Source organism: Nelumbo lutea, chromosome 5 (assembly GCF_056320005.1).
Source record: "Nelumbo lutea isolate HS-2025 chromosome 5, American lotus-T2T, whole genome shotgun sequence".
NCBI lineage: Eukaryota > Viridiplantae > Streptophyta > Magnoliopsida > Proteales > Nelumbonaceae > Nelumbo > Nelumbo lutea.
This window is the reverse complement of record NC_142688.1, coordinates 24448639-24476350: the sequence shown is the minus strand read 5'-3', so window position 1 is coordinate 24476350 and position 27712 is coordinate 24448639. Positions and strand designations below refer to the sequence as shown.

Here is a 27712-nt window from a genome sequence, read left to right as displayed (position 1 = left end):
ACAACATCATAGAAATGTAAAAGCTAAATGCATTTTTAAATAGTTAATCATCCAGGTCGATCGATAAGTACAACGAAGCCAGATTTCCTACCTCTCTACCCGCCGTGAATTGAAGCCACATAACTTTACCATCTTACTATCTTGGGGAAAATTAAATTAAAAGGATAATTCAAATACTAATAGCTTACACAGTAAGTTTGTTTCTTTTCAAGTCCAAACGTTTAAAACCCCATCGGTTAACTTTACAAAGCGAAACACTTGACATGGCCAGATTGTTCATTGCTAACGAACCATAAAACATACTCTCTAATCTGGGTACCATCCAACCAGTACTGATCTGCTTGAGGATTCAAACGGTATTCGCTATTAGCTTTTCATCCAGCACGACCCGATTAATGATTTTGTGATTTCACAATAGAAATACAGCCCCCCAAAAGAAGCATTTTACAGATTATCATCTTCCTCGCTAAAGACGTTGGATATTTTGATTGTCAAGAGATCCAATAGCAGGGCAAAGGAGGATACAGGAAATTTACCTATCCATCATCTTTATAAGAAAAGCAGTCTCTAGTGCTGATTCCTTGCACTGCAAATACCTGTTTTCCTCAACTATATCAGTGGTTAAATTAAGCAATATCGGACTTTGAGGGTCATAAATGGTGCGTTCACGGACCCGTGCAACCCATTTTGCAGCTTCCCACACACCAAACCTGAAATCTCAGATACAAACATGGAACATATTCCCATTATTATCTGTTCAAAACATAAACCCTGGCCCATCAGTCATCACAAGAGCATCCAAAGAGAAATTTGACAAAATAAAGATATACCAACTAAGAATTAATGAAAAAGATAACACTTCAAAGATACTTCTTCCGGAACATGAAGACAAAAAGATTTTTAATTATTTACACCAATGAAATTATATTAGTGGACTGTTGCATATGTAAATTATATTAGTGAAAACTAAAAGAACAGCCAAGAGATTAGGGAAGAGAATCACCTACATCTCTTAGGCACCCATAGTAGAAAAATGTGTTAAACGTTTGGCAGTGTGGAACAGGAATTACATTGTTAGGTTGGTTATGGAGATGGCCTTAGGAGGAAGGATAACGCTGATAAAATCCACTAGCAAATTTGCCAGTCTACTACCTTTTAGTCTTTAGAATGCCATGAAGGGAGGTATTGAAAGTGGAGAAAATTAGGAGGGACTTTTTGTGGGAGCCAGGTGAGGGTAGGAAGGATCGTTTGATAAAATGGGATAATAGTGTGTAAAGGCAAGGAGCAAGGGGCATTGGGCATATGGAATTTCGGAAAAAAAGAATTTAGCATTGTTAGATTGGTTATGGAGATAGCCTTCGGAAGGGAGAAGTCATTGGCATGAAGTGGTGGAAAGTAGGCATAAAGAGCAGGTAATGGTTGGGATGCTGGTCTATCTCAAAGAGCTACTCTGTCTTCACTGTGGAAAGCCAATGTAGCATGCTATCTCAATTTCTAAACCTTATCTGGTATGATGCATGTACTGGAGATAACTCTACTCTTAAGGACCTTTTCCCTCTTTGCATTCCCTTTCCTTGCTTAAAAATGAACCTGTACAAAGATTTGCCTCCTTTTCCCCTTCAACTGGTACCAATTGGGACCTAGGATTCAGACGAAATTTAAGGGATCATGAGTTTGATCAGGTTGCTTTAAACTTGAAAATTCTTGAGCCCGTTGTTTTGGACCCTTCCTTACCTGACTCTTGTGCCTCTGGTCCAAAACTGGACCCGGAGCCATGACCAATTCCCGGGTCAAATGGTCCGGCCATCCAGTCCGGTCCAATTTTCAAAACCATGATATAAGGAACCTTTGGCAAAGGAGGACAGCTAACACGATAGCAGACTACTTTATCAAGCATGGGGTGCATAGGGAACAAATGTTTTGGGTCCGGTTGTAATTTGAGTTGCTTCTGAGGCTGCATCTCGTGCCTCCTTTTGGGAATCTTCTTTGAATATTTCCTGTTTTTATTAATAAAAAATTTCTTTACTGATTAAAAAATCACCTATACCTCAATTGATTGTTCTGTGGCTTTAAATAAGAACAACATGAATGGAGTAATCACCGGACTAACAAGTCTCAAAGGAACCCATCCAGGATGCATGCCCAATCTATTGCTTTGGAAGAGATTGCCATAACCAGGGAGAATGAAGGAGGGCCACAACTTGTAAGTCTCAAAGTAAACATCAGCTTTCTACTGTACAGGATTTCATGATAGGAAAGCCGGAAAAATCAGTGGCTGTTGATTAGGTCCAATTGTAAAATCTTGGAATGGCAAGTGTGGCAACACTAATTCAAACTACCTTGTGCAAAAGTGGCAAAAATTAGGCCTCTACCAGGCCCATCCCTCCCAATACCCTCAGTAATAGGGACCAACATTGGGTAATGGTCCTTCAATAACACCAGAGAAACCCTTGAAAGCTTCATTTTTGGGATTTTAACACATAATTGATACACAACCTCAAACTTTAATATAACCTCCCCAGAAATGAGAGAGAGAGAGAGAGAGAGAGAGAACATTAAGGCAAACCAGAATAGCAATAGGAAGGTAATGTGTCTTTGTTTGGTCGCAGTTGGTCTCCTCCACCAGATGTACAAAGTCTCTTTGCTCCTCCCTTGTTTAGTTGGTCAACAAAAAGAGAAAAAGTTGTGGAGATGTCTCAGGGCTGCTATTTTCTGGACAATATGGGAAGAAAGAAACGGGAGAATTTTCTCAGATAGGGAAAGAAGACTGTCAGAAATTCTGGAGCTGGTTCAAATTAGAGCGGTTCACTGGCTGAAGTCTCTGGGTCTCTTTAAAGACTTTTCAGTGGATGATCTGCTCAGAAATTGGAAGGAAATTGCAAGTTCAGATCTGGTCAAAGACACTTCCATCCCTGCTTGGACTCCTCCTAGAGGGTTTGTTAAACTTAATTTTGATGGAAACGGCATGGGTAATCCGGGTCCTTCAGGTATTGGGGGTGTCTTAAGGAATGAGGGAGTGATAATTGCTCTACTTTCGGGATCAATCGGTTTGGGTGATTCTCTGAAAGCTGAGATTTCAGCCGTTATTGAAGGAACTAAAAGGGCAATCGACCTGAATATCACTAATTTAGTCAGAGGGCGATTCTAAATTGGTAGTAGACTGGCTGAGAAATGAGTCTGCTAACTTTTGGAACTACAGCAATGAGAAGAGGAAATTCAAATGGTTAACAAAAAACATTGAGGTGAAGGTAAATTGAGTTAAGAGAAGTGCTAACTCCTTTGCTGATGGGTTAGCTAAACAAGGGGTTTATAGGGACTCTTTGTTTTGGGCTATATTGTAACTGTCTTTTTGTTTTGTTGTTCTGTATGGTGAGATAAGAGTGTTTATCTATTTTTATAAAATCTGAGTTATTGATAAAAAAAAAAAGTAATGCGTTCACTATAGTATGGCTTCAACTAGCTTTCACCATGTAATAAGAGACCTCATTGTCTTCTTCTCTCACAATTTGTGAAAGCAAAACAAAGCATCATCAACTTTCTCTATGGCAAATCAAGAGCTTTGCCCCTCCATTTGTTCTTTTTCCCCTTTTCTGTAAGCAGCCGATACATTGTATTTTGTCGAGGGCCCAATACAAAAAACATATAGAATTTGTATGTTTTGTTTCTTTTCATTAACATCATTCTAATACGGACCTGTATTCGACTATTTCGGGTTTGTATTGGCTGATACAAGCCCAATACAGTCTGATGTTCTCAAATCAAATTTAATTTTGGAAACTTTTAAATATCAAATTTTATTTCCCTCTTTCTCTCTCCATTTTAGTAATTTTTCACATTCAAATTCAATTTATATCACATTTAATGACACAACATTAATCGCAAATTAAATACTACATTTAAGGCAATGTTCAAATTCGAATTTGAATTTGACGTGCCACTAAATTTGCTTATTAAAAATCACATGTAGGAGAAAAGGGTTTTGAACTCTAGCCATTAGTTTGTAATGACTACAAATCCACCACTATGCCAGACCCTAAAGTGCTTGTCATATTAATATGTATTTTAATTCTTAACTAAACTCTCTTTTTAGTGGATGACCGTCAATAAAAGCTAAAATTCTTAATTCTTTTCTCTGTACTCTAATGCATACAACATCATAAGGGTTCCATCCTTTTGGTTCTTTTGTCATTCTTCAATTTATCACAAACACATTTATTCTCTTTACATATTCCTCTTGCATGATAAAGCTCCACTCTCTAATTTAACTTTTCTATAGGCTATTAATTCTACCATGCTTGATTCTTTCATGTTAGATTACCTTTAGTGTTGGTTGCTAATTCAACTAGAGAAACAACCTAATTCAGAAAAAAGCCAAGGAAACAAAGTTCAAACTAATCAGATTTTTTGTATAAAAAATATCACTAAGACAAAGCACTCTCTTATCACCTAGGCTTACCTTGATGCCTTGACAAACCAATTGGGTTGGGAGACTTGATTAGAGTTTACACCCTAGTGCACCAACAAGTGCTCAAAAGAATAACATGGACTTGGGGTGACTCCCAAGTTGTTGTCAGTTGGAAGCAGGAGAGTAGAGGTTCCTTGGTCCAAATGCCACTACATTAGAGAAGCTCATGCCATGTCCTCCAGAACGAGTGTCATTCAGATAGAAGCCATGGTCAGCATTCACAATAAGACAATTTACAGGGAGAGTTGGGACAAATGAGATATAAATTTCTCCTTTGTGTATATTACTGCTTACATTTTTTTTATCAATAACAGAAAGTTTTATTAATGAATAATACTTGTGAAATTTAATTACAGAAAAAGGGGAGGTATGCTATCTTAACTCCCCAACTTCAAAATGACAAAGAATCCTTAGCCACCCCTTGCTTAGCTAACCCATCAGCCATTGAGTTAGCACTTCTCTTCACCCAGCTTATTACTGCTTACATTCCTTTGTGGGGGAGGTAAATTTCTCCTTTTTCTCCTATGTTTCTCATAAAATTTCTATATAAAACCTTCCTATGGTGCATAATCCCTTAAAAATTAAAAAAAAATAAATAAAAAAAAAAACTCTTGCAGTGAGCTATTCAACTTCATCCAATTAGTCTCCACAATATAACTTTTCACCTTCAATATCCATAGAATGATTGAAGCCTTCTATGGAGTCACAACAACTTACTTCCAATTTTCTATAATAATTAATATAAATATAAACACCAAAAGTATATGTAAATATGAAATAGAAATATAAATAAGAATTCATGAAAGATAACCTTAAATCATTTTCATTGCTTTTATATCTTACACATTTTACATTTTAAACATCAAGAATAGAATTGCTATTCTAATATGTCTGGCATACCAACATGCATCAGACACCATCTCCTACATCTCAGTCCAAGTAAATATCATGTTTTTTTTATAATTGAAATAATTTTATTAATCAGCAATAGACAATAGTACAAAGTCCCCAAGGAAAGGCACGAGTTGCAACCTCTCCGGGCTAGTTAAGTACAGATTTTCAAATTAATAACAACTTACATAGAAGCACAAAAAAGATCTTCCCTAGAAACCCCCTGTTTGGCTAAAGCATCAGCCAAAGAATTAGCAGACCTATTAACCCATTTTACCTCAACTCTCATATTGCTAGTTAACCACTTTACTTTTTTTATGAGATCTTTGTAGCCCCAGATGGTGGTATCCAAGTTTAGGAGACACCTTGTTACCACCTGAGAGTCTCCTTCAACTAGGAGATGCTCCACCCCAAGCTGGTTGGCGATCTGAATTCCTTGTACTGCAGCAAAGATTTCTGCCCTTGTGGAATCCCCCACTCCCACCGGTCCTAAGAATAGGGAAATTATGTTGTTATCCTTATTTCTCAAGATACCCCCTATGCCTGAAGGCTTAGGGATGCCTTGGCTGCTTCCATCAAAATTCAGCTTGATGACACCTTCCAAAGGTGGAATCCATTCTGACAGAATTCTATCCTTCTTTGTTGAAGTGTTAGCTATTACTAGCAAATTCCTCCACAAGTCATCAAAGAAGAAGCCATCAAAGATATCCACAGTTTTCAGCCAATGGATTGCTCTTGTTAAGATACAATCCTTCATTTCATCTAACCCTCTTTCCTTCTCTAAGAAAATTCTTGCATTCCTTTCCTCCCAAAGAGTCCACAGAGTGGCTGCCCTGACACATTTCCACATGATCTTACCTCTTCTAGTGTGCTAAACAAAGACAGATGGGTTGAATAACAAGCTTAAATCAAAAGGCATAAACCACCTACCTCCAAATAAACAAAGGCTCCACCTCCATATAGCTGTAGCAAAGGAGCAGGAGATCAGCAAATGGAAACAGCCCCCATTCTCAGCCTTACACAAGGAACACCAATTTGGGAAAAGACAAAGCGAGGGTCTCTTTTTCTGTAAGTTTTCCAAAGTATTGATTTTCCCATAGAAGACTTCCCAGCAGAATACAGCAATTTTTGGGGGAATAGGTCGCGTCCAGACTTTTTTGACAGAGAAACCTTGGGAAATGGGGTTAGAACTGAGGGGTTTTAGAAAAGAAGAGCAAGTAAAAGTACCTTTTGGAAGAGGAGTCCAAACCCTTTGATCAGAAGAAGTGGGGTCCAAGCAAACGGATTCTAGTAAATGAATTAGCTAAATAACACAACTCGACTCACCATCCCTTAACCCTCTACGAAACCCAAAGTCCAAGTAAATATCATGTTAAAGCATCTCAACTACCAAATAAGAGGGAAAAGATTAACATGGTAACCTCAAAATCAGAACTATTTAATACAAGCATTCATGGAATCAAACTAGAAAGAGAAAATAAGACTTTCTGGAATGATTAACAAAACAAGGCCTAAAGATGCATTCTAGATCAAGACGGTTGTCACGTGTTAGGTTCCCTACAGAACTAGAACAACAGTAACACTGTTAAGTCTTCTAACTTGGAGATTTCCCTTTGGATATGTTCAGTTTGTTCACCCAAAAAGTGTCCCATGTGGCAATGTCTAGAACTTAATATTTCCAAATTATATAATAGATATAAGAGACACTACACTTCTATCCAGGTATATATTTTACGTAGAATTATTAGTCAGATGATATCAATAACCAAGGTAGTAGAACAAACCTACAGATATCAACAGTAAATCCACCTAAGCTACCAGATCTTTTTTGATAAATTTAAGATTGTATAGTATATTAACTGTGGAAGGGACAAGGAATCACCCAAGCTGTCAGAAATATTACCTTGTACTAAAAGATGATGTCACCAAGACGGCAGGATAAAGAACACCTTTCTGAATATTGTCATAAGGAGAGTACTTTCGTATAGCCTGAAAGTCTTCAATATCACCAGGATACCCAAACTCTTCATAATCAATAGGTGTAAGTGGTAAAATTGGATAGAGAAGAGTGTTGGTGGCATCTAAAAATGGAACCTGCAACAAAAATAGAAGACAAGGAATCATCTACCAAATATTTAACTTATTCAGAAAATTTTGCACACACTGACTCTTGCTATAATAATGAACCCCAAATTGTTCAACAGCTTTAGAAGTTTATCAACCTACAGCTATGCTACCCAGATAACACAAGGCAAGGTTTTGGACACAAAGTCGCTAAAAATGAGTGTCTAACACAGACTTGAGACCCATTTTGAAGTGCTCATGAAACACAAACCTACAGATAATACAGAATTACTATGGAAAAATGAAGCAGACACTTGTCACATATTATGAACGAACGGGAAAAACTAGGAACCAGATGAACCATTGCGGGCCTACTTTCAGAACTGCAGCATGAAATAACTCTGGACAAGAATTAATAGCCGAAGCAACCAGAAGTCCACCAGCACTATAACCCCAACCTGCAAGCTTGTTTTCTTGCACAATTTCCTTTTCAACGAGGAACCTAGCACAGGAAATGTAATCTTTGATGGAATTATCTTTTTTTGTCCGCCTGCCATCGTGAAACCATTTTTTACCACCACCACCTCCACCTCTGAGAAGAAACAATTTAAGTCATTACAATTTGTCATCCAAACACATGGTAACAATAAATACTAAGCTCAAACTTCAATATATGAGGTCTAAAGATTTTTTTTATCAGTAACAAGCATTTCAGTAATGAAAAATGAAAGGTAAGTACAAAGAGAGTAAATCATAATAAACTGTTGACTAAATATCAATCAAAACTAAATTGTTGACTAAATAAAATGAACTTATATGAAGTTGCTATTAAAGGAAAAGGCACCTCTTAATTTTTCATAATATTTCATGCAAACTGAAAACTTGAAAAGGAAACCGATGCTGAACAAACCTAACATCAGCATATGCAACCACCCAACCACGATCAAGAAGGCTTTTTAACTCGCTACGCCACCTTTTGTCTAATAATTCACCATAAGCTCCATGCCCATGAAGTAAACCTGGATTTTGTCCATCCTGTTTGTGTTTTCGCGAATATACAACGGTTAAAGGAATTTCCAACCCATCATGTGAGGAGACATTATAATGCTCACAAGCATAGAACTCAGAGAGATCATTCCACAAGTGGTTATTTTCATAATTGAATTCATTTATGAAACTACAGTTTTTGGAACTTGATTGATTCCCCTTGCTGCTACTAGAAGTTATGCCATAAAGAGTTTGTGTACTTTCATGAAGCACATTTTGTTGTTGAACAATAACCCACTCGCCATTTGATAAGTTATAGTCTACCACAGCATCAGGCATCTGCAAAATGTTTCCAGTACTCAAATTTTGACCATATAAATCATACATACAGACTTCCATAAAAACTAAAATCAGATGGAGGTAGAACCATAAAAAAGTATACCATTTTACATCTCAAACTATGAAGTTGATATGCACAATATATGTCAGTAACAAAACATAATTTCTTCTACAGTGATGCACAAGCTGCAATATACTTTCTTAGTCTAACAAGTTTGAACACAAGTTGGTGAGAGTCCAAAATACAAATCTAATCATTTTTATTCATCAGAAAAATATAGACTTTTGGTACAACATCTTGTACCAACACAGATGGTCTTAATTACAAATGGGCCTCCTCAACTATTCCAGGCCTGCACAGACTTGAAGTCCCGCTGCTACCAGGGTTGGGGTGACTTGGTAGGATCTGACTCGTCAGAGTAGAGACCTGGGATCAAATCCCACTGCCACCAGGGTTTGGGGGGTTAAGGGAGGGGGATGGGCTACCCCCCGGTTGTGTAGCCCCATGAAGCCAAAAGAATCATTAGAAAAACTATATAAAAAATATAAAAAAAAGAAACTATTTCAGGCCTGCACAGACTTGAAATAACACCCCAAAATGTGGAGGTTCTACTTCTACCTTCTCAACAACAATCCTTTTTCAATGTAGCAACGTAAAATCCAAATTTCACTATTCATTTTTGTTTTCAAGTACCCCTTCTCTGCATGGCAGTGGATACCAATTTGTTAAAATTTTGAGACCCTGAAAACCAGTTTTTTTATTCATTTCTTTCAAACTGGACACCATGCTTAATTTATAAATGGAGGCTCTTCTAACTTCACTCACAGAATAAATCAGGCAAAACTTACAGGGGAAGAAACCATATAAATGATTTACGTACCACAGGTGAAGATATTGTAAACCGCATGGTAGAGGAGTAGTAATCATAATTTGGTCCAGGTGAGATTTGAGAAACATATCTTGGAAGAGGTAGTAAACGTGAATTAAGTTCTTTCAGATGAAATGCTCCCTATCCAAAAGCACAAAATAGAAGAAAGAAGAAAACCAAGAATTAGCAGGGAATGCAACATAGAGTATTGAACATGTTGTAATGATGATAAAGCAAATAATATCTAAAAAAACTGAAAACTGAAAGGAAATGGCACAAATGGTAATGACAATTTTAGTTTGAAACACAATTTACATAAGAATAAGAAAGAAAATAAGTATAATAAATTGCAACCAAACATTATTCCCTAAATGATAGTCATTCAGGAAAAGCTTTTTCTCAAACAAGTCAATGCATCTAACCTTTTTTCTTTTCTTCTGCTTCTTTCTTGGCTTCTAGCAGGCATCCTTTTTGGGTGGAGATCTAATACCAGGAGCTACCTCAAGCTAAAGACAAACTGGAAAGATTGACATTGTTGAGGATGTAAAGGTACTGTTCAAATAGTTTCAGCTTCATATACTTATTTGGTTTAGTACAAAAGTGTAATCCCCCATCAAGTCTAACAATTTCATAAGCTTGGTACAGTTTTTCCCTTGACATCATTTCTCAAATCAGTGATGTTATCTATAGCTATTGCATTTAGTCAGTTGAGTGGTTTTCTTTTTCTATATCAGAATAAATAGTTTGATAAGTGTTTAACAACTTTCTTTGATTGGAACTGTTTTAACTGTTTAACAATTTTCTGGCTCCGAGGTAGTAGACTTCTCAAAAATAATTGTCATTCTAGAAAGGAAACCTTCACAAATAATGGCTCAGGAAATTAGAAAACAAACTTAACTTTTTATATTCTAGGGAATGCTTATCAAGGAAGTCAGTATCTTCAATTCATGAGTTAACATTTTTTCCTTTTTGTTGGGGATTCAGCAGATGTAAAGGTGGGCATGTACAAAATACATATGAGCTATAAATAAAGCAGCTCCATCAAAACCAAAACAATGCTTGAGCATGGAGTTATGTTGGGATTCTGCCCAACACAGACTCTTCTTCGAGGGAGAGTTCCTCCTACAGAAAGTTAAAGGCTTGAAAGAATAAGAACTGAGATTCTTGTCATTCCCAGTAATTCCTTAGAATCCCTTTTATACTTTTTGGTTACACTAACAGGCCCACCATACTTGCACTCTCAAAATCCTACAGACCAGGGCAGGATTGGAGGAGAACCAGAGAAGTTCTTTTCATGTCATCTGTCAATACTCCTTTGTTCATAACCAGCTTCCTAGATGTGAAAAGATATAGGAAATATCCATGCAAAGACTGAGAAGATGACTCTTTGAGTTGAAAGATTATTTAGTTTTGTTAGTGGTGTTAGTGAAGGGGTATTTCGGTCTTTGTACTTGTTGAGAATGTTGATGTGTACTGTTATGTTAGTTCAAGTGCCTCTTACTTAAAAAAGGGCACTTAAATCTTTTCCAATAAGTTAATAATATAATAACAGGTCTGGCCGAATCTAGGGATAACTTTTTCTCTAATTTGAACCACCCCTTCTCTCTTTTCTTTCTTCTTCTTTCCTCTCCTACTTCTTGCTGTTTACTTTACTTTACAGTCAACGGACAAGACAGAATTCTAGGGCAGGTCAAACTTCAACATGGTATCAGAGCAAGGTTAAACAAATCAGACTTGCTAGAATTCTGTCTTCTGTGCATTCGAATTAGGGTTTCTATTGGGCTTCTCAGCTGTGAGTTGGAGACTGGGAAAAGGGCTGAAAAGGAGTGATCGCCCTCTTCCCTAGGAGGTTCCTATGCCTCCGATTGTGTCGTTGGTGATTGGTTGCTGTGGTTTCTAAGCCCTAGTTAGGGCTGGTACGTGTGGTGCAGTGGTGTCTCAGTCCTTCGTGTGGTTGTCCTTCAAGCGATGAGGTAAAGTTTTTTTATGCATATTTTCTGTTATGGAATACATGAGAGGTGTAGTACAGTTCGTATGATGGGTTTTCAGATTGCAGTATGTTAGGGTTTATGCTAGGGTTTATTCTGGTTTGTGTGTGATTCGAAGGGCAATAGTGTGTCTACTTAATGGTGAAACTTCCGGTAGCTGTGGATTAGGGTTTGTGGTGTTACAAGTGTGGTTTTCAGCATTTGACATTGCTGAAATCAGTGTGTAGACTTCGGTGAGTAGGGTTTGTGGTGTTGCAGTTCAGCATTTAATACTGCTGAAATCAGTGTGCAGATTTCGGTGAGTAGGGTTTGTGGTGTTGCAGTTCTCAGCATTTATTACTGTTGAGATCAGTGTGCAGATTTCAGTGAAGTGTCTGTGTGTAGTGTGCAGTGTGTAGTGCTCAGGATTCAGTGATAAGGGAGTTCGGCAATGGCAGATAACAGTGATAGTAAACCTAGTGTCATGATATCTACTGACTACCTGAATGTCCAAATGACCTCCACTAAACTAAATGGAGAGAATTATGTCCCTTGGGCCAAGTCTGTAGAGGTTTTTCTAAAGGCGAAGAAGAAAGTGAAGCACATAAGAGAGGAGAAACCCCTTGCTAATTCTCAGGAGTATGAAGACTGGGAACAGGAAGATGCACAAATCATTATATGATTGTGGAACAGTATGGAACCCAGAATCAGTGTGAACTTCATGTTTCTTGACACAGCCAAAGAGGTGTGGGATCATGCTAAGAAATTGTATTCAAGTCAGGATAATACCACTAGGGTATATCAACTGTATCAGGAATACTTCAATCTGCAACAAGGAAATCAGAGCCTTGAGGAGTACTATGCCAGTATGAGGAATATCCATAATTAGTTAAATGTCTACCATCCTCTCACTTCTAATGTCAAAGTTCAACAGCAACAACGAGAGCAGCTTGATGTGACACGGTTTCTGGTGGGGCTGAAGTCTGAATATGAACTAGTACGAGCCTAGATACTAGGGGGATCTGCTCTTCCATCTTTAGAGGAGGTGTTTGCTCGTCTTCGGAGGGCTTCCATTGGATCTATGGATTCTAATGTCTCAGATAAATCAGCATTTGCAGTGTCGAGAGGTCGAGGTGGTAGAAGTGGGGCTCGAGGAGCCCAGCCTAGCAGGAGTGGTAGTGGTGGATCTACACATATCCGTGGTGGTGATCGTACTAGAGGCAGAGATTCAAGGGGAGCTTGTGGTAGAGGACGTGGCTCGGGTCCACGGAAGTGTACTCATTGTGGTTTGGATGGACATACTATTAACTACTGCTATGACTTACATGGTCCTCCCTCGACGTGGGCCAACCATGCCATGACTAGTGACACCAGTTTCAGCTCTAGACAGGAGAACCGGTCAGCTGACCCGATGCCTTCTACTCCCTCAAATGGTCCAGGCAAAGAGATGGTGAGTGTTCCTCGGGATGAGTATGAAAGGTTTGTTCAATCCAAGTCGCAGCAGAACACAGCTACCTTTGCACACTCAGGTATGGCTTGTTTGGCATCCTCACCCAACCCCTGGATTATTGACTCTAGAGTCTCCGATCACATGACAGGAACTCCATGTGTGTTTTCATCTCTCACTCATTGCTCAACATCACAATCTGTTACCCTTGCTAATGGCTCCACATCATCTATCTGTGGTGTTGGTAATGTTGACCTAGACCCTGTATCCCTATCCTCTATTTTATATGTACCTAAGCTTCCATTTAATCTTATGTCTGTTAGTAAGCTGACCAAGTCCCTTAAGTGCTCCATCACATTTTACCCTTCTATGTGTGTTTTTCAGGATCTCAAGACGGGGATGAAGATTGGTGGAGGGCATGAAGCCGGTGGACTGTATTATCTTGATGGTGGTGGACGAACGTCAACGGCCCTTCAGTCGTCCATTTCTCCTCTCTAGTGGCATTGTAGATTTGATCATCCTTCGTTGAGAGTGTTGCAGTCCTTAGTCCCTTCATTGAGTCAACTTTCTGTTTTAGATTGTGAGTCATGTCAATTTGGGAAACACCATCATGTTCCCTTTCGTTCTAGGGTCGATAACCGTGTGTCGAGTCTTTTTTCTTTAATTCATTCAGATGTTTGGGGTCCTTATAAAGTGATGTCATATAATGGATACAGATATTTTGTTATTTTTGTTGTTGACTGTTCAAGAATGGTGTGGCTCTATTTAATGAAAGAAAGAAGTGAATTATTTGCCATCTTCCAGAAATTTTATGCTGAGATCCGCAATCAATTTGGCGTTCACATCAAAATTTTCCGTTCTGATAATGGTCGTGAATACTTGTCTTCATCTTTTCAAGAATACTTGGACCAACATGGCATTATACACCAAACTTCATGTACCTACACTCCACAACAAAATGGGGTTGCTGAGAGAAAGAACCGCCATCTTGTAGAAACGGCACGCTCCCTCATGCACCACATGAATGTTCCCAAAACCTTTTGGAGCGATGCAACGCTCACCTCTTGTTTCTTAATTAATCGGATGCCAACGTCTATCCTTGATGGTCGTTCTCCTTTTAGTGTCTTATTCCCCAACATGTCTCCATTTCCGCTTTCTCCTCGGGTATTTGGGTGTGTCTGCTTCGTTCACAATCTGGGTCCTAGGACTGACAAGTTAGATGTGCATTCCCTGAAGTGTATCTTCCTTGGCTATTCCCGAACTTAGAAAGGGTACAAGTGTTATCATCCCAGTTCTCGTCGTTCCTTGGTATGTGCTGATGTTACATTCTTCGAGTCTACTCCGTTCTTCGTGGGGTCTGGTGCTGTTGCTTCCTCCACATCACCACCTCCTCTTCCTCTTCCTGTGGCTAATCCACCTCCTCTGGTTCCAGTCATGCCTACGTCCTTCCCTCCAGTGCCATCGCCTGTTGACCGTCCACCCATCCGTCACGTGTATACACATCGCCCGCGTGTACCGGCTGCAGCTCCTCCAGCTTCATCACCGTCGACAGATCCAACTCCAGCTCCGACACCAGCCTCCGACCTAGATCTTCCTATTGCCTTCCGAAAAGGTAAACGTACTTGCACCCTTCACCTATTTCCAATTTTGTTTCACTTACCCACCTCTCCGCCTCCCATCGCTAGTTCATCTCTTTGTTATCCTCCGTGGTTGTTCCTAAGGATGTCCAGGAAGCCCTTACCTCTCCAGAGTGGTGTCGTGCTATGGAAGAGCTCTCTGCTCTGCATCATAATCACACTTGGGATCTCATCGCTCTTCCTCCTAGGAAACAGGCTGTCGGTTGTAAGTGGGTGTATAGTGTTAAGTACTTGCCAGATGGTCGTGTTGAGCGCCTGAAGGCGCGGTTGGTTGCCAAAGGGTACTCCCAAACCTATGGCATTGACTACACAGAGACATTCTCCCCAGTTGCTAAGATAGGGCCAGTTTGTGTCATCATCTCCCTTGCAGCTATGTATGATTAGCCTCTCCATCAACTAGATATCAAAAATGCTTTTTTGCATGGTGATTTACTCGAGGAGGTCTACATGGAGCAACCACCAGGGTTTGTTGCTTAGGGGGAGGATGGTAAGGTATGCAAACTGAAAAAGACTATTTATGGACTTAAACAATCCCCTCGAGCATGGTTTGGTAGGTTCAATGAGGTGGTCAAGAAGTTTGGTATGAAACAGTGCCAAGTTGATCACTCTGTCTTCAGTTTTGACTCTTCGGCAGGCAAAATAATATTGGTGGTGTATGTGGATGATATCATTGTGACTGGGAATGATAAAATGGGCATTGATAGATTGAAGGCATTCCTACAGGAACACTTTCAGACAAAGGACCTTGGCAAGTTGAAATACTTTTTGGGCATAGAGGTAGCAAGATCTAAGCATGGCATTAATTTGTGTCAGAGGAAATATGTGCTTGATTTACTGGAAGAAACAGGGTTGTTGGGTACTAAACCGACTGAGACACCTATGGAAACAAATACGAGGCTGAGCAGTGATATAGGTGAAGTATTTGAAGACCCTGGCAGATACCGACAACTTGTAGGCAAACTAAACTATCTAACCATTACTCGGCCAGATATTTCATTTGTGGTTAGTGTGGTGAGTCAGTTCATGCATAAACCTTTGGTCCCACATTGGAATGCAATGCCAAGGATTGTGAGGTATCTGAAAGGAGCTCCTGGTCGTGGTTTGCTGTACAAGAGTGGTGGAAAACTGGTAGTAGAATGATACACCAATGTTGATTGGGCAGGTTCTATGTCTGATAGACGATCTACCACAGGCTATTGCACCTTTTTGGGGGGTAACCTGGAAACGTGGAAAAGTAAGAAGCAAACAGTTGTGGCAAGAAGCAGTGCAGAAGCAGAATATAGGGCCATGGCACATACTACTTGTGAATTAGTGTGGCTGAGGAACCTTCTACAGGAGATAGGATATGACATCAGTACTCCAATGAAGCTCTATTGTGACAATCAGGCAGCGGTTCATATCTCTTCCAATCCGGTGTTTCATGAAAGAACCAAGCACGTCGAAGTTGACTGTCATTTTGTGAGAGAGAAGGTGCTGAATGGGGTGATAGAAACTGCATATGTTAGTACAGGAAACCTGTGGGCAGACTTGTTTACAAAATGTTTGAGTCGGGGGAGAGTGGACTACATATGTAACAAGCTGGGATTATATGATATATACTCACCAGCTTGAGGGGGAGTGTTAGTGGTGTTAGTGAAGGGGTATTTCGGTCTTTGTAGTTGTTGAGAATGTTGATGTGTACTGTTATGTTAGTTCGAGTGCCTCTTACTTAAAGAAGGGCACTTAAGTCTTTTCCAATAAGTTAATAATATAATAACAGGTCTGGCCGAATCTAGGGATAACTTTTTCTCTAATTCAAACCGGCCCTTCTCTCTTTTCTTTCTTCTTCTTTCCTCTCCTACTTCTTGTTGTTTACTTTACTTTACAGTCAACGAACAAGACAGAATTCTAGGGCAGGTCAAACTTCAACAAGTTTCTTTCTTCCCACAAACCACCCCTAGCCTCAAGTCCAACACCCTAGTGGTTTGTGATTTGGCTAAGATTAAGAAGATGTGATTGTGGCACATGCAGGAACGACGAGGCAAGATTTTTATTTTCTTGTTTTGATCAGGCAGGTTTGGTGAATTAGCAAGAGATCATGTTTTCATCATTGTCCAATACCTCAGAATATATGCCCCTACTGGGGTATAAGAGGATTTGTGGTAGAGGCTGATCTCAGATAGTCATTGGTAAGATGAAAGAAGAATTGTTCAATCCTTGGAGCATTAGGCTATGTTTGGTTAAAATTCTGCTCCAAAGAATCAGTATTTGAAGAATGAGTTTGAGTTTTAAGCCAAAAACAATTCTATCTTGAAGTTAAATTTGTTAGCTCAAAGAATCAATTCTTAGAATATTTTTGAGCCTAAAAAAGGAATTAGTTCCAGCAATTTTCCTATATTTTTTTTTGGAAAAAGGTAAAGTAATTTATTCAGCACATAAAAAAGAGAGTTACATCAAGACCCAGACCATTAAGACTGCTTGGGCACAAATCAAATTACAAGCTCATCCATGACTGAGAGCAAAACATAAAAGACATATTCTGGTTTTTAAACTCCTCATTCACCGCCACCCAGGAAAATAGCTTGCCCACAGCTCTCTGCACTACTTCATCCCAGCTTCTAAATTTACCACAGAAGATTCTGTTATTTCTTTCAGTCCAAATGGACCATAACACAGCTGCCAGAATGGTACTCCAAACCAGCTGTCCTTTCTTGCTGAGGCCCTCAATTCTCCAACACATCAGCAACTCCTCCACTGATCTTGGCATAGTCCAGCTAATCTCCAAAGCCTTAAGGAAATGCCCCCAGACCATAGAAGAGACTGGACAGTGGATACACAAATGCTCTGTAGTTTCTGCAAGAGTTCCACACAAACCACAAGAAAGATCCAGAATCTGAATACCACGTCTCTCCGGGTTAACTTTGGTCAGACATTTATCAAGAGCCATTGTCCAGACCAGAAAATTGATCTTGGAGGGACTAGTTGGATTCCAAATCTGACTGGCAGGGAAGTCCACTTGACCTGATCTGTACAGCTTAAGAAACAGGGATTTAACAGAGAAGCAACCATTTGCATTCCATTTCCAAACCCATTCATCCTCTAAACTCAAATCTATCATCAGATTTTGAAGCAGCCCCAACAGCACCACATACTCTTCCACCTCCCAATCAAACAAACTTCTCCTACAAAGAAGAGTCCAAATAGTGGAGTCACCAGAAATATTAAAGTTTTCAGCTACTGAAGAATCTTGGTTCACAGAGATTTGGAATAGAAGGGGAAAGGCATCTGCCAAGGAACCCTCTGAACACCAGGGATCCTTCCAAAACTTGATTCAATCCCCTTTACCTACCTTAAAGGAGGGTTCTTCGAAATACCTGCCCAGAGAGATCTACCCCAACTTGGACGAGGTTCCTTAGATCTCCAATCACCTCATTCCACCCCATACTTTGCCGCAATAAGGATTCTCCACCATGCATTCCTTTCGGAAGCAAATGTCCATAACCATTTACTAAGTAAGGGCAGAATAAAATTTCTTCAGATTTCTTATTCCCAGCCCACCAACTTTCTTAGGGATACACACTTGCTCCCACTTTAAAATGTGAATCTTCTTTTCACCTTCCCAATCCCTCCATAGAAATTCCTTTGGATTTGCTCCAGCCTATTCCTTTCGGAAGCAAATGTCCATAACCATTTACTAAGTAAGGGCAGAATAAAATTTCTTCAGATTTCTTATTCCCAGCCCACCAACTTTCTTAGGGATACACACTTGCTTCCACTTTAAAATGTGAATCTTCTTTTCACCTTCCCAATCCCTCCATAGAAATTCCTTTGGATTTGCTCCAGCCTATTCCTTTCGGAAGCAAATGTCCATAACCATTTACTAAGTAAGGGCAGAATAAAATTTCTTCAGATTTCTTATTCCCAGCCCACCAACTTTCTTAGGGATACACACTTGCTCCCACTTTAAAATGTGAATCTTCTTTTCATCTTTCCAATCCCTCCATAGAAATTCCTTTGGATTTGCTCCAGCCTACCTCCGAATGACAGATATTTTGCCTTCCAAGAGGCCAATTTCTTCTCCATTCTCTCAATAATTGAACACTGGATCGAGGAGGAAGAGTATTTAGCCCCAAGAGGCAGTCCCAAATACTTTACCGGGAGGAAACCAGTTTGACAAGCCATCACTTTTGCACATTCTTCTAAATTTGAAACATGGCCCACTGGGATGATTTGACTTTTACTCGGGTTAACTTTGAGACCAGACACCAGTTCAAACCAGCTCAGAATCCCAAGCACTGATTCCAACCGAGCCAGAGAAGCATCAACAAAACATAAGGTATCATCTGCAAATTGGAGGATATTGACTGTTTCCTTTCCAGGGGAGATTGCAAATCCATCCCAAAAAACAGATTCTGCAGCCTTCTTGCTAAAAAGTGTGAGAATTTCCGTAACACAGATGAACAGAAAAGGGGACAGAGGATCTCCCTGCCTGAAACCCCTAGAGCTACCAAAAAACCCCGTAGGTTGACCAATAATTTAGGATTGAAAATTTTGGGGTCTTAATATAAACTCTGGTCCAATTTCTCCATTTCTGCCCAAAACTCATTCTTTCCAACACAATCCAGACAATTCCAGTTGGCATAGTCATATGCTTTCCCAATATCAAGTTTACAAATCACACTCGGGGTTCCCTCTCTTCTTCTGAAATCAATTAGCTCATTGGCAATGAGAATTGAGTCTACCATCTGCCTCCCTGGAACAATGCACTTTGGTTATTGGAAATTACACTGCCTAACACCCCCTTCATTCTTTCTGCCAGAACTTTAGCCAGGATTTTATAGAAACTGTGCAGGAGGCTGATCACAAAATCCCAACATTTCAGATAGAATAGGTTTGTGAGACCATCTGGCCTAGGCGATTTGTCTCCTTCTAACTTCTTAATTGCTGCACTAATTTCCTATTCTGTAAAAGGTCTCTCAAGCCAAAATTTCTGTTCTTCATTCAACTGCCTGAAGGGAAGATTAGTAGGAAAGGGTCTACACATCCAATTTTCCTTATAGAGCTTTTTATAAAAGGAAGTTGCTACTGGGTTAATCTCTTTACATGATTCCCCACTCCTATCTTCCCACACCAACTTGTTAATAGAGGAAGCTCTAGCTCAAGCATTTGCCATTTTGTGAAAGAAGTGTGTGTTTTTGTCACCCTCCTTTAACCAAATGATTTTAGCTCTGTCTCCACTTAATTTCCTCCTTCACAACCAACTTATCAAAACTGCTTTTTGCTTGGGATCTTTTCGGCCTCAACTCTTCAGATAAGGGACCCATCTCTTCAGCTCTATCAATCTCTTCAATAATACTTAGTAAAGCTTTCTTTTCAATACCCAAATTTAATTTTTTTTCTCCAAGTTCCAAATTTTTTATTTTCTTTTGATAGCACCCAGTTTTTTTGCCATGATAAAAGATCTTGAACCCCACTTCAACGTCTTTCTACACAGATTTCATCAAAGGAATAAGATTGTCTTCCTCATACCAAGCATTTTCAAATTTAAAAGGAGCTCTGATTCTCTCTCGATGACCACATATTAGTTGGATAGGACTATGATCAGAAACAGGCCTAGGGAGGGTAATCTGCCTAAAATCAGGAAAGATATCATCCCAGTTCAAAGAAACCAAAAATCTATCTAGCCTCACAAGGGTGGGGTTTTCTTTATTATTGGTCCAGGTGTATCTGTTGCCTTGAATAGGGATATCCATAAGTTCCATATTATTGATAAAATCTGCAAACAGCCTCATCGACCTTGTTCTTCCACCGATAAAGTTACATTAAAATCACCACCAATGACCCAAGGATGGATCAAGGAGCCTCTCATATCTGATAAATCCTCCCAAAAACCCGCTCTGAGATTTGAAACTGTTGGCCCATAATCATTTGTGATTTGGATAACATTGCCATCTTGAAGCTTCATAACTAGAGAAATTGAGAAATTTCCAATTCTACTAGAAATTAGGCTACAAAAAGAGGGATCCCAAAGACTCAAAAGGCCCCCTGCACTCCCAATAGCTGCCTTTGCCTTCCATCTAACCTGACCTTCCCCCCAAATACTTCGGATAATAGCAGCATCTAATTTCTCCAATTTTGTTTCTTGGAGCAAAACAATCTTCGGCTTTGGCATCTTCAGAAAATCACAAACCACCAATCTTCTTCTAGCCGACCCCAAGCCTCTTACATTCCAGGATAAAATTTTCCTATATCCAAACTTCAAAATGATTCTTAGAATCACAATATTCATCAGAATTTTTCTTAGCTCTGCAATCTACTAGCTGCCAATGCGCTTGTTAAGGGAGGAGTTTTGAGGAATTATTGTTTCTTGTAGGATTTGAATTACCTAGATGATTTGTACTCTTAGATAAATTTCTATTATGGCACTCTTGGACCAAATAATTGCTATATTAGATGTTAATTTCTTAGTTTCCTTGTCTTATCAAGATTGAAGACATGCTTTTTCTCTTCACATTAGAAAAAGTTTGCATCTTTGATAAAAAAAAAACGAGGAAAAAAAATTGCATCATCAATCAATTATAAATTTTGAAAAATAAGGCAAAAGTTAACTTTTATTAATCAGCAGAAAAGAAAACAAAACAGTACAACAGGCTTCTCAAGGAGTGAGACACACACACATAGGCACCATCCCAAACAGTAGCAAGCAACACAGTTACAAGTCTCACAAACTTCTTGAATTTAGGAGAAGAAAAGCATTCTGATAACTGAACAGATTCAAGACTGAAATCCAGGAGCCAATCTTGTCCACCAAAATTCTGATCAACTCATCAACCTCTCTGCACTTGTTACTAAAGAACCTCCTGTTCTCAGCCCAGATTATCCCAATGATAGCCACAGGAATTACCATCCATACATGCTTCCCTTTTTTATTAAACCCAGGCAGTCACCAAGCTGACAGGAGCTTCGCAATAGATTTAGGCATGACCAGATCAAGAAATTACAAAAAATGTTTATGGTAGTACCAGTTATAGACTTTAACAACTTAAACCTAGAGACCTCCACTCTTTTAGTGCTTCCACCTGCTATTGAATGACAATTGTCAAATAACACTAGGAGACTTTGGAGGGCACCATGGAAGATGATACAGAATTACAGACTAAAGAGAATACTTGTGGAGTCCATCCTCACTTTCACATATACCAATCAGTTATCATAAATAGAAATTTAAGAAACCACAAGTGAAGAGGCCTTCTTTCTTTTGGTGCACAATTTGTTGGGTTTGGGTTAGCTTGCTGTATTGCCTTTTGAGTTGTGTGACATAACTGTGATTCTTTTTGGCCTTCTGCCAGATACATGTTTAGGGGATTGCACATTTCTCCATTTAAATTACTTATGCAATTTCAATATTAAGATGCATATAAGTGACTATTGGTGTTGACACTGATAGTGAAATGTGGGTATGATGCTTCATTTCTCAAAATCCATGACACAAATACCAATACAAATGTCCTAACCTACATGCTGATACCATGCCTTTGTTTTTGGTTTTTTAAGATGTATTCTTCAATGCTAAAATCATCAAATTTATTGAAACTTAAAATACAAATAAAGCTTTTCTATGGTAAACATGTTGACTATCCAATTTATGCTACCAAAAAAAACGCGTGATGGTGATGGTGGTATAAATTCCTGAAGTATCCATGAAGTATCTGGTTTTGGTAACATTGTAGTATCCTGATGATAGGTGTAACTTTACTTTTATAATAACTTTAAAAAAGAATACTAAAACAGAAAGGGAAAAAAGGATAATACAAGAAACATACAGATCTCAGGCTCAACAAATCCAAGTAAAAATGGCTGAAAAACAACCCAAAAGGTAACATCAATAAGTAGCCAACCTTGCTTACAAAATGAAGCCCCCAATGACTAGATAGCCACGCAGAAAAATGTGTGCCAAAACCTGGACTTAAAAGCTAATTAATCAAACAAAACAAATCTGCCCAAAAGACACCCTATAGCACTAGCATATGTAACAACTACAGCACATGCATGGAAACCAATAAGGCATTTGTTCCCTGCCCCTCCTATGTCTCTCCCTCTTTTTCACTTAGAACATCCCCCCCCCCCAAGACTTCATACAACCCCCAACCCCTCCCTGCCTTCATCACCATTACTAACCACCCACAGGCAAGGTTCCTTCCAATCTTCTTACACCTTCTGCCTTTTGAGACCCATGGCTCCATATCTCTCTCTAAGTTGTTGTAAACCTCCTCAAACTCCTCCAGACTACGCAACTGTTCTACAACACTTTTTCAATGCAGAACATGTTGATGTGTATAGTTACCATAAGTCTGGAACACCTTTTCATCATTAAATTGTGAATGGCAATAATGAACTCACAAACAGGATGGACCTGGAGTTATCTATATAAATAAAAGTAATTGCAAGGGCATGATGCGAAAAATGGTGCCTTACCTCCTTAACAGGCAATGGTAGATCAACTGAACAAATTCTGAAATTTCGCCCCTCCCTTAAAATAAGTACCAAGTATTTATCACTGAAATCAACATCCTCAATCACAAAATCTGAGTCATCAATAAATACATGCTGCATAAACAAGGAGGAATATTAGCAAGAAATTTGTATAAAGGAAAGCAATTCAAAAGAGGTGAAGGAAGCTGACATGTACCCAAATAAAGAGAGAGAGCACATATGAACCATACTAAAAGAAAGAAAGTAGTTTTGCAAGTTCCCCATTTAAGTTTTGGAGGAAAGAAGAAAGAAGGATGGAAGAAGAGTCAAGCACCCATTCTATAATTATCCAGAACATGGACATGAATAGCTTAGTATATTTTGGTCATTTAATTGTCTAATGAGCAAACCTTCCAACTTTTTGAAGCACAAGATTCAACAGGACAACGAAGAAGATAATGAAAGTCAACAAGTTGGTCATCTCTTGCTGCATCTGTGAATAGATAAAGATATCCTTTATGATGTTCAATTATGCAGTGCGTCTGTGTTTCACATTCCCATACTAATGTCATCCCAGACAAAGGATCGGCTGCATTTATCAGGTATACCTACAAAAGTGAAAATAAAGAAATAAATAAAAGATAAGAAACAATTAGTTTACTGATCAAAAAAAAAAAAAAAACAATTGTCGCTAGTAGAAAATTTGGACCAGGACAAGGGACGTATAAGCTATGTGATATGATAATAAAAGAGGAAGTTAGGATTCACTGATCAAAGTACCTTAGAAAAAGTATTTGAGAAGGCATTTACAGTCACAAACCGGAAATCCTTAGTGTGTCTGATGTTAACATAAACGCCTTCATCTGATTCTTCTAGCAGCAAAACATCCTCTTCATGGGATCCAAGCATACTGCAGTAGATCCTATTAGGGAGAACAAAGAAGGAAACAATCGATTAGGATTCATTGTGTCAACAATTAAATGTCACTGGAATTCTTCATTTGTTAGTTTACCAACCGATAAGGTCTTTTATTGTCGTCGGTCACTGCATAGAGCAACGACTTCCCGTCCATGGCCCATGCCAAATTCGAAACTCGGTTGGCTTGAGGCTTGCTACATAGCGAGCCAGAAGATAAATCCCTCACCGATAACCGAAAGAAGTCGGTATCTTTATCGTACATTGTGTATGCAAGAAAACGGTGATCCGGAGACACTTCAGAGAGTTCTTCATAAGCGTAGCCTGAAAATTTTGGAAACCCATGATTATTTATTCTTTCAATTTTGAAATTCCGAAAGAAAAACCGCATTACCGCCAAATCTCTCTGCCTCTTGATTGTAGTCGAGTAACTTTTGTTCAATTCGCTTCCCAGAGGTGAAATCAAAACCAGCGGAAGGGGAAGTATACGAGATGAACTCTTCGTTTAAGTTCGCTGACCTCCGACAGAGAACCGGATACTGTTTTCCTTCTTCGACACGCCGGTAGTACAACCTGCAAGGATGAAAGTCCGCCTTGACATAGTATAACCATTCAGGCTCTGAAACAAATACAAGCAGAAAATGGATTGAAGTTAATGTGATTAAGGTGATGAAGGAGTTACTCACCAGGGACCCCACCGGACGGGCGGAGAGGAGAGGTCGGATGTCATGCGACTGGCCATTTCGGACTGAAGTTTACGTTGGAGGCGATCGGAGTCGGACATGACAGCTTCTGTATACTTCTCTTCCTGCTCCATGTAAACGTCCATATGGCGCATGGCCACTTTATCGCTCAGGTTTGACATCCAGCTGTAGGGATCTTCCCACGTTTCATCGTGAAAGGTAAACGAAACGGGCTTTTGAGGGGGTTTGGGCGGTGTCGGAGGGGATGGAGGTTTTGGGGGCTTCGAATGAGCAAAGCGGATATACGAGACAACGTTTGATAGGTGAAGGAGACGCCGCTGCTGAGTCAACATTTTGGTGAAGCCTGGCATCTTTCCTCTTCGTCAAGAGGCTGCGGGTGGAGTACTGGAGTGTGGAGGTGTAAATGAAGTGAATTAGGTCCGACCAAGTCTCGTCGACTTCCCTTCTTCAGCAAAATCTCAAACCCTGTAATATCTACTTTCAGGCGTAATGTACATCAAAAGCTGCTGTACTTGGTTAGAAGAGTGGGAGAAAAGACATTGGGTTGCAATTAATGTGACTCGAGCTAAGAGAAACTTGTCAAATAACATAAAGAGAAAGCTGAGGTATCGGGAACTTGGCTAAAGACATCTTCTCTACGGCTTCTCTCTGATGGTGGGGATGTCGCAGAAGAAAACCAGCAGAACGGGAGATACCGAGAGAGAGAGGCGCCAGTTGGTTGGACGACTTGGGCGTAGCTCGTTTTGGAAGACGACAACACAGGCTAATGGTGGTAGAGGTTGACGGTGACCGGCGGGGAGAGCAGAGGATAAAGCATAAAGGGGAATAGAAGAGGCGAAGAGTTGTTAGGGAAGAAACCGGCGGGGAGAGCAGACGGGACTACAGCCGCAAGGACCTCCTCACAGGCCGGGTTTGGGCCCGACTGCCATTCAAATTTTGCCAAAAGCCAAGCTCGAGCCTGGCCCACGAAGAGGTTTTAAGCTGGATTTCATAAAAATATGGACTCAAAGGTGATTTAATAGTGAATTGAGAGCGCGCCTCACTCCGATCTCACAGAAATATCTCACGATGTATTGGAAACATCTCCCATGAATAATATATAAGAATGGGAGATGTTCGCAATGTGCGGCCAAGAGACACTATGAATTTGGTTTGACGCGCTTTGTGAGAAGACTTTATTTTATAGTCATTTTGCAAGCATTCCCAACTTGGAGGTGAGCTGCTTTGGAGGAGATGACGTGGTAGCTCATCACGTCCTCCATTCACTAACCCATGAAGAAGGCTTCCCGTCTTTTGCCCATCATTGTTGCTAATATTGTTGTTGTAGATTAATTTTTTGGTAAATTTTTTAAATTAACTTTATGATTTAGGAAATTGATTAATTGTATTCATATTGTTTACCTATTGTCTTAATATATCTTTAGCAATCGTCTAAAACTTCATCACATTCCATTCATATATGACATCGTGTTATTAAAATATTTTTTTAAATTTTTCTAAATTACTCTATATTTGAGAAATTGATAATTACTACTAATTTGGCTGTACCACTTAAATGAATCGAGGTCCTCCACACCATCCCGATTTCTTTGTTCAAATATCATTAAAAAGAAAGAGTAGGTATGATTCTTCATCTTAAATTTGTAACAAATGGTTAGTCCAATGGTTATCCACAACCTATTCCAACCAAACCCATTTAAATGGGCGGGTTGGGTGGGTTAGATACTGGGTGGGTTTCAATAGGTTGGGTGAAAAATCGCCACCACTATCCGAGCTGAGGAGTTGAGCGATTGGAGGCTTGAGGCGGTCCTATAAGGAGTAAAGAATTTATAATTAATGCAATAATTTTCTATTAATTATTGACTAAAATTAGTTTTGTCTTGAATCAACACACTTCACCCAACATAAATCCATATCAATTTGACCCGAGTCCGGATAAGTTCAACGCGATCTAACCCGACCCAACATATACCAATCCAGGTTGACCTGAACCCAAAATAGCCCCGAACGAGATGGTTTGGTACCGGTTGTCGTCTAGTCCAACCATTATTTGCACAGTCTGACCTGACCGACACAAATCATTTCGGGTCAACTCGAATTCGAGATGGATCGGGTCGAGTGGGGTCATAACCTTAAACTCATCCCACTTGATTTTCCCGATTTGGATTGTCCGGCATGGCTTGTATTCGTACAACCCGACCTGAATATGGTCTGGTCCAGTCCCGATTTCCTTCTCTTGACCCGCTTTCGGGCCAGTCAGTTCGATCCCAAACCCATGCACAAACCTAGCATGAGCTGACACAAGTCAATCCACCATAGACTAAACTGGCTATGCCTGGTTTGACCGAACTAAACCGGTCCAGTTAGGATCTATTCCGACCAAACTGATCCGGTTCTAAATGGTTCAACCACTCTTGATGTGATTAGCTCAAAGACAATCCAATTAGATAGGTCTGATTGGTTTGAACCTAAGTGGCTCATCAAATTCGAAACCCGAACATAGTTAAATGACTTTGCTGCTTGTGTAAAAATAGCATGCATGTAATGAAATTTGAACATTCACCACTTGTGTAAATAGAAATTGATATTGCCACCAAGCTATGACCAACTTATTTGTTAAGAGGGAGTTAGTTTTTTGCTTTAAGTACATAAATATAAGATTAATGGGTTTGGGCGGGTTGGATTGGATTGGGTTAAAACGGGTTTGGGTTGAACACAACCCATTTAATTTTATATAACCGTGTCATTAACGGGTTGGTGGGTTAAATGGGTAGGGTTGAAGCTCAACCCAAACCAAACCCAACCTAATTTGCCCAATTGCCACTGCTAAGCTCGAAAGCAAATTATAGCATTGCCCTCAACCCATTTCAACCGACAACAATTGCATAGTTTGTGGGAGCATTGCTAAACCAATCAACTACTAAGCTTTAGCCAACATGGCAAGAAACACCATGAACACCCATAACCTAGTCACGA

At 39.6% G+C, this 27712-nt stretch overlaps 1 protein-coding gene across 2 annotated transcripts; it reads right to left on the bottom strand.

The window, feature by feature from the left end:
- Nucleotides 1–141: 141 nt before the first annotated feature.
- On the bottom strand, nt 142–25726 carry LOC148851061 (Prolyl oligopeptidase family protein). 2 transcript variants are annotated; one of them, XR_016099981.1, is made up of 11 exons: nt 24719–25684; nt 24427–24605; nt 24134–24356; nt 23898–24039; nt 23528–23725; nt 23121–23252; nt 9628–9756; nt 8331–8746; nt 7879–8012; nt 7260–7450; nt 142–710 (listed from the first exon to the last, which is right to left on the bottom strand). XR_016099981.1 is itself a non-coding variant. In XM_088947884.1 (11 exons), exons 1-11 carry the CDS (start codon nt 25084–25086, stop codon nt 533–535), a joined length of 2373 nt encoding a protein of 790 aa, XP_088804010.1. In that variant the 5' UTR covers nt 25087–25726; the 3' UTR covers nt 142–532. The 2 variants fall into 2 exon arrangements, 1 of the variants encoding a protein (XP_088804010.1); XM_088947884.1 differs by having other exon boundaries at nt 7796–8012; nt 24719–25726.
- Nucleotides 25727–27712: the final 1986 nt, after the last annotated feature.

Bases quoted from the DNA above. Each gene is read 5' to 3' on its own strand.
- LOC148851061 (XM_088947884.1), bottom strand. From the start codon at position 25,086: ATGCCAGGCTTCACCAAAATGTTGACTCAGCAGCGGCGTCTCCTTCAC. The intron at 24,606-24,718 runs GTGAGTAACTCC...TCATCCTTGCAG, and splicing joins CCCGTCCGGTGGGGTCCCTG to GTTGTACTACCGGCGTGTCG. The intron at 711-7,259 runs GTAATATTTCTG...CTGAGATTTCAG, and splicing joins ACATCATCTTTTAGTACAAG to GTTTGGTGTGTGGGAAGCTG.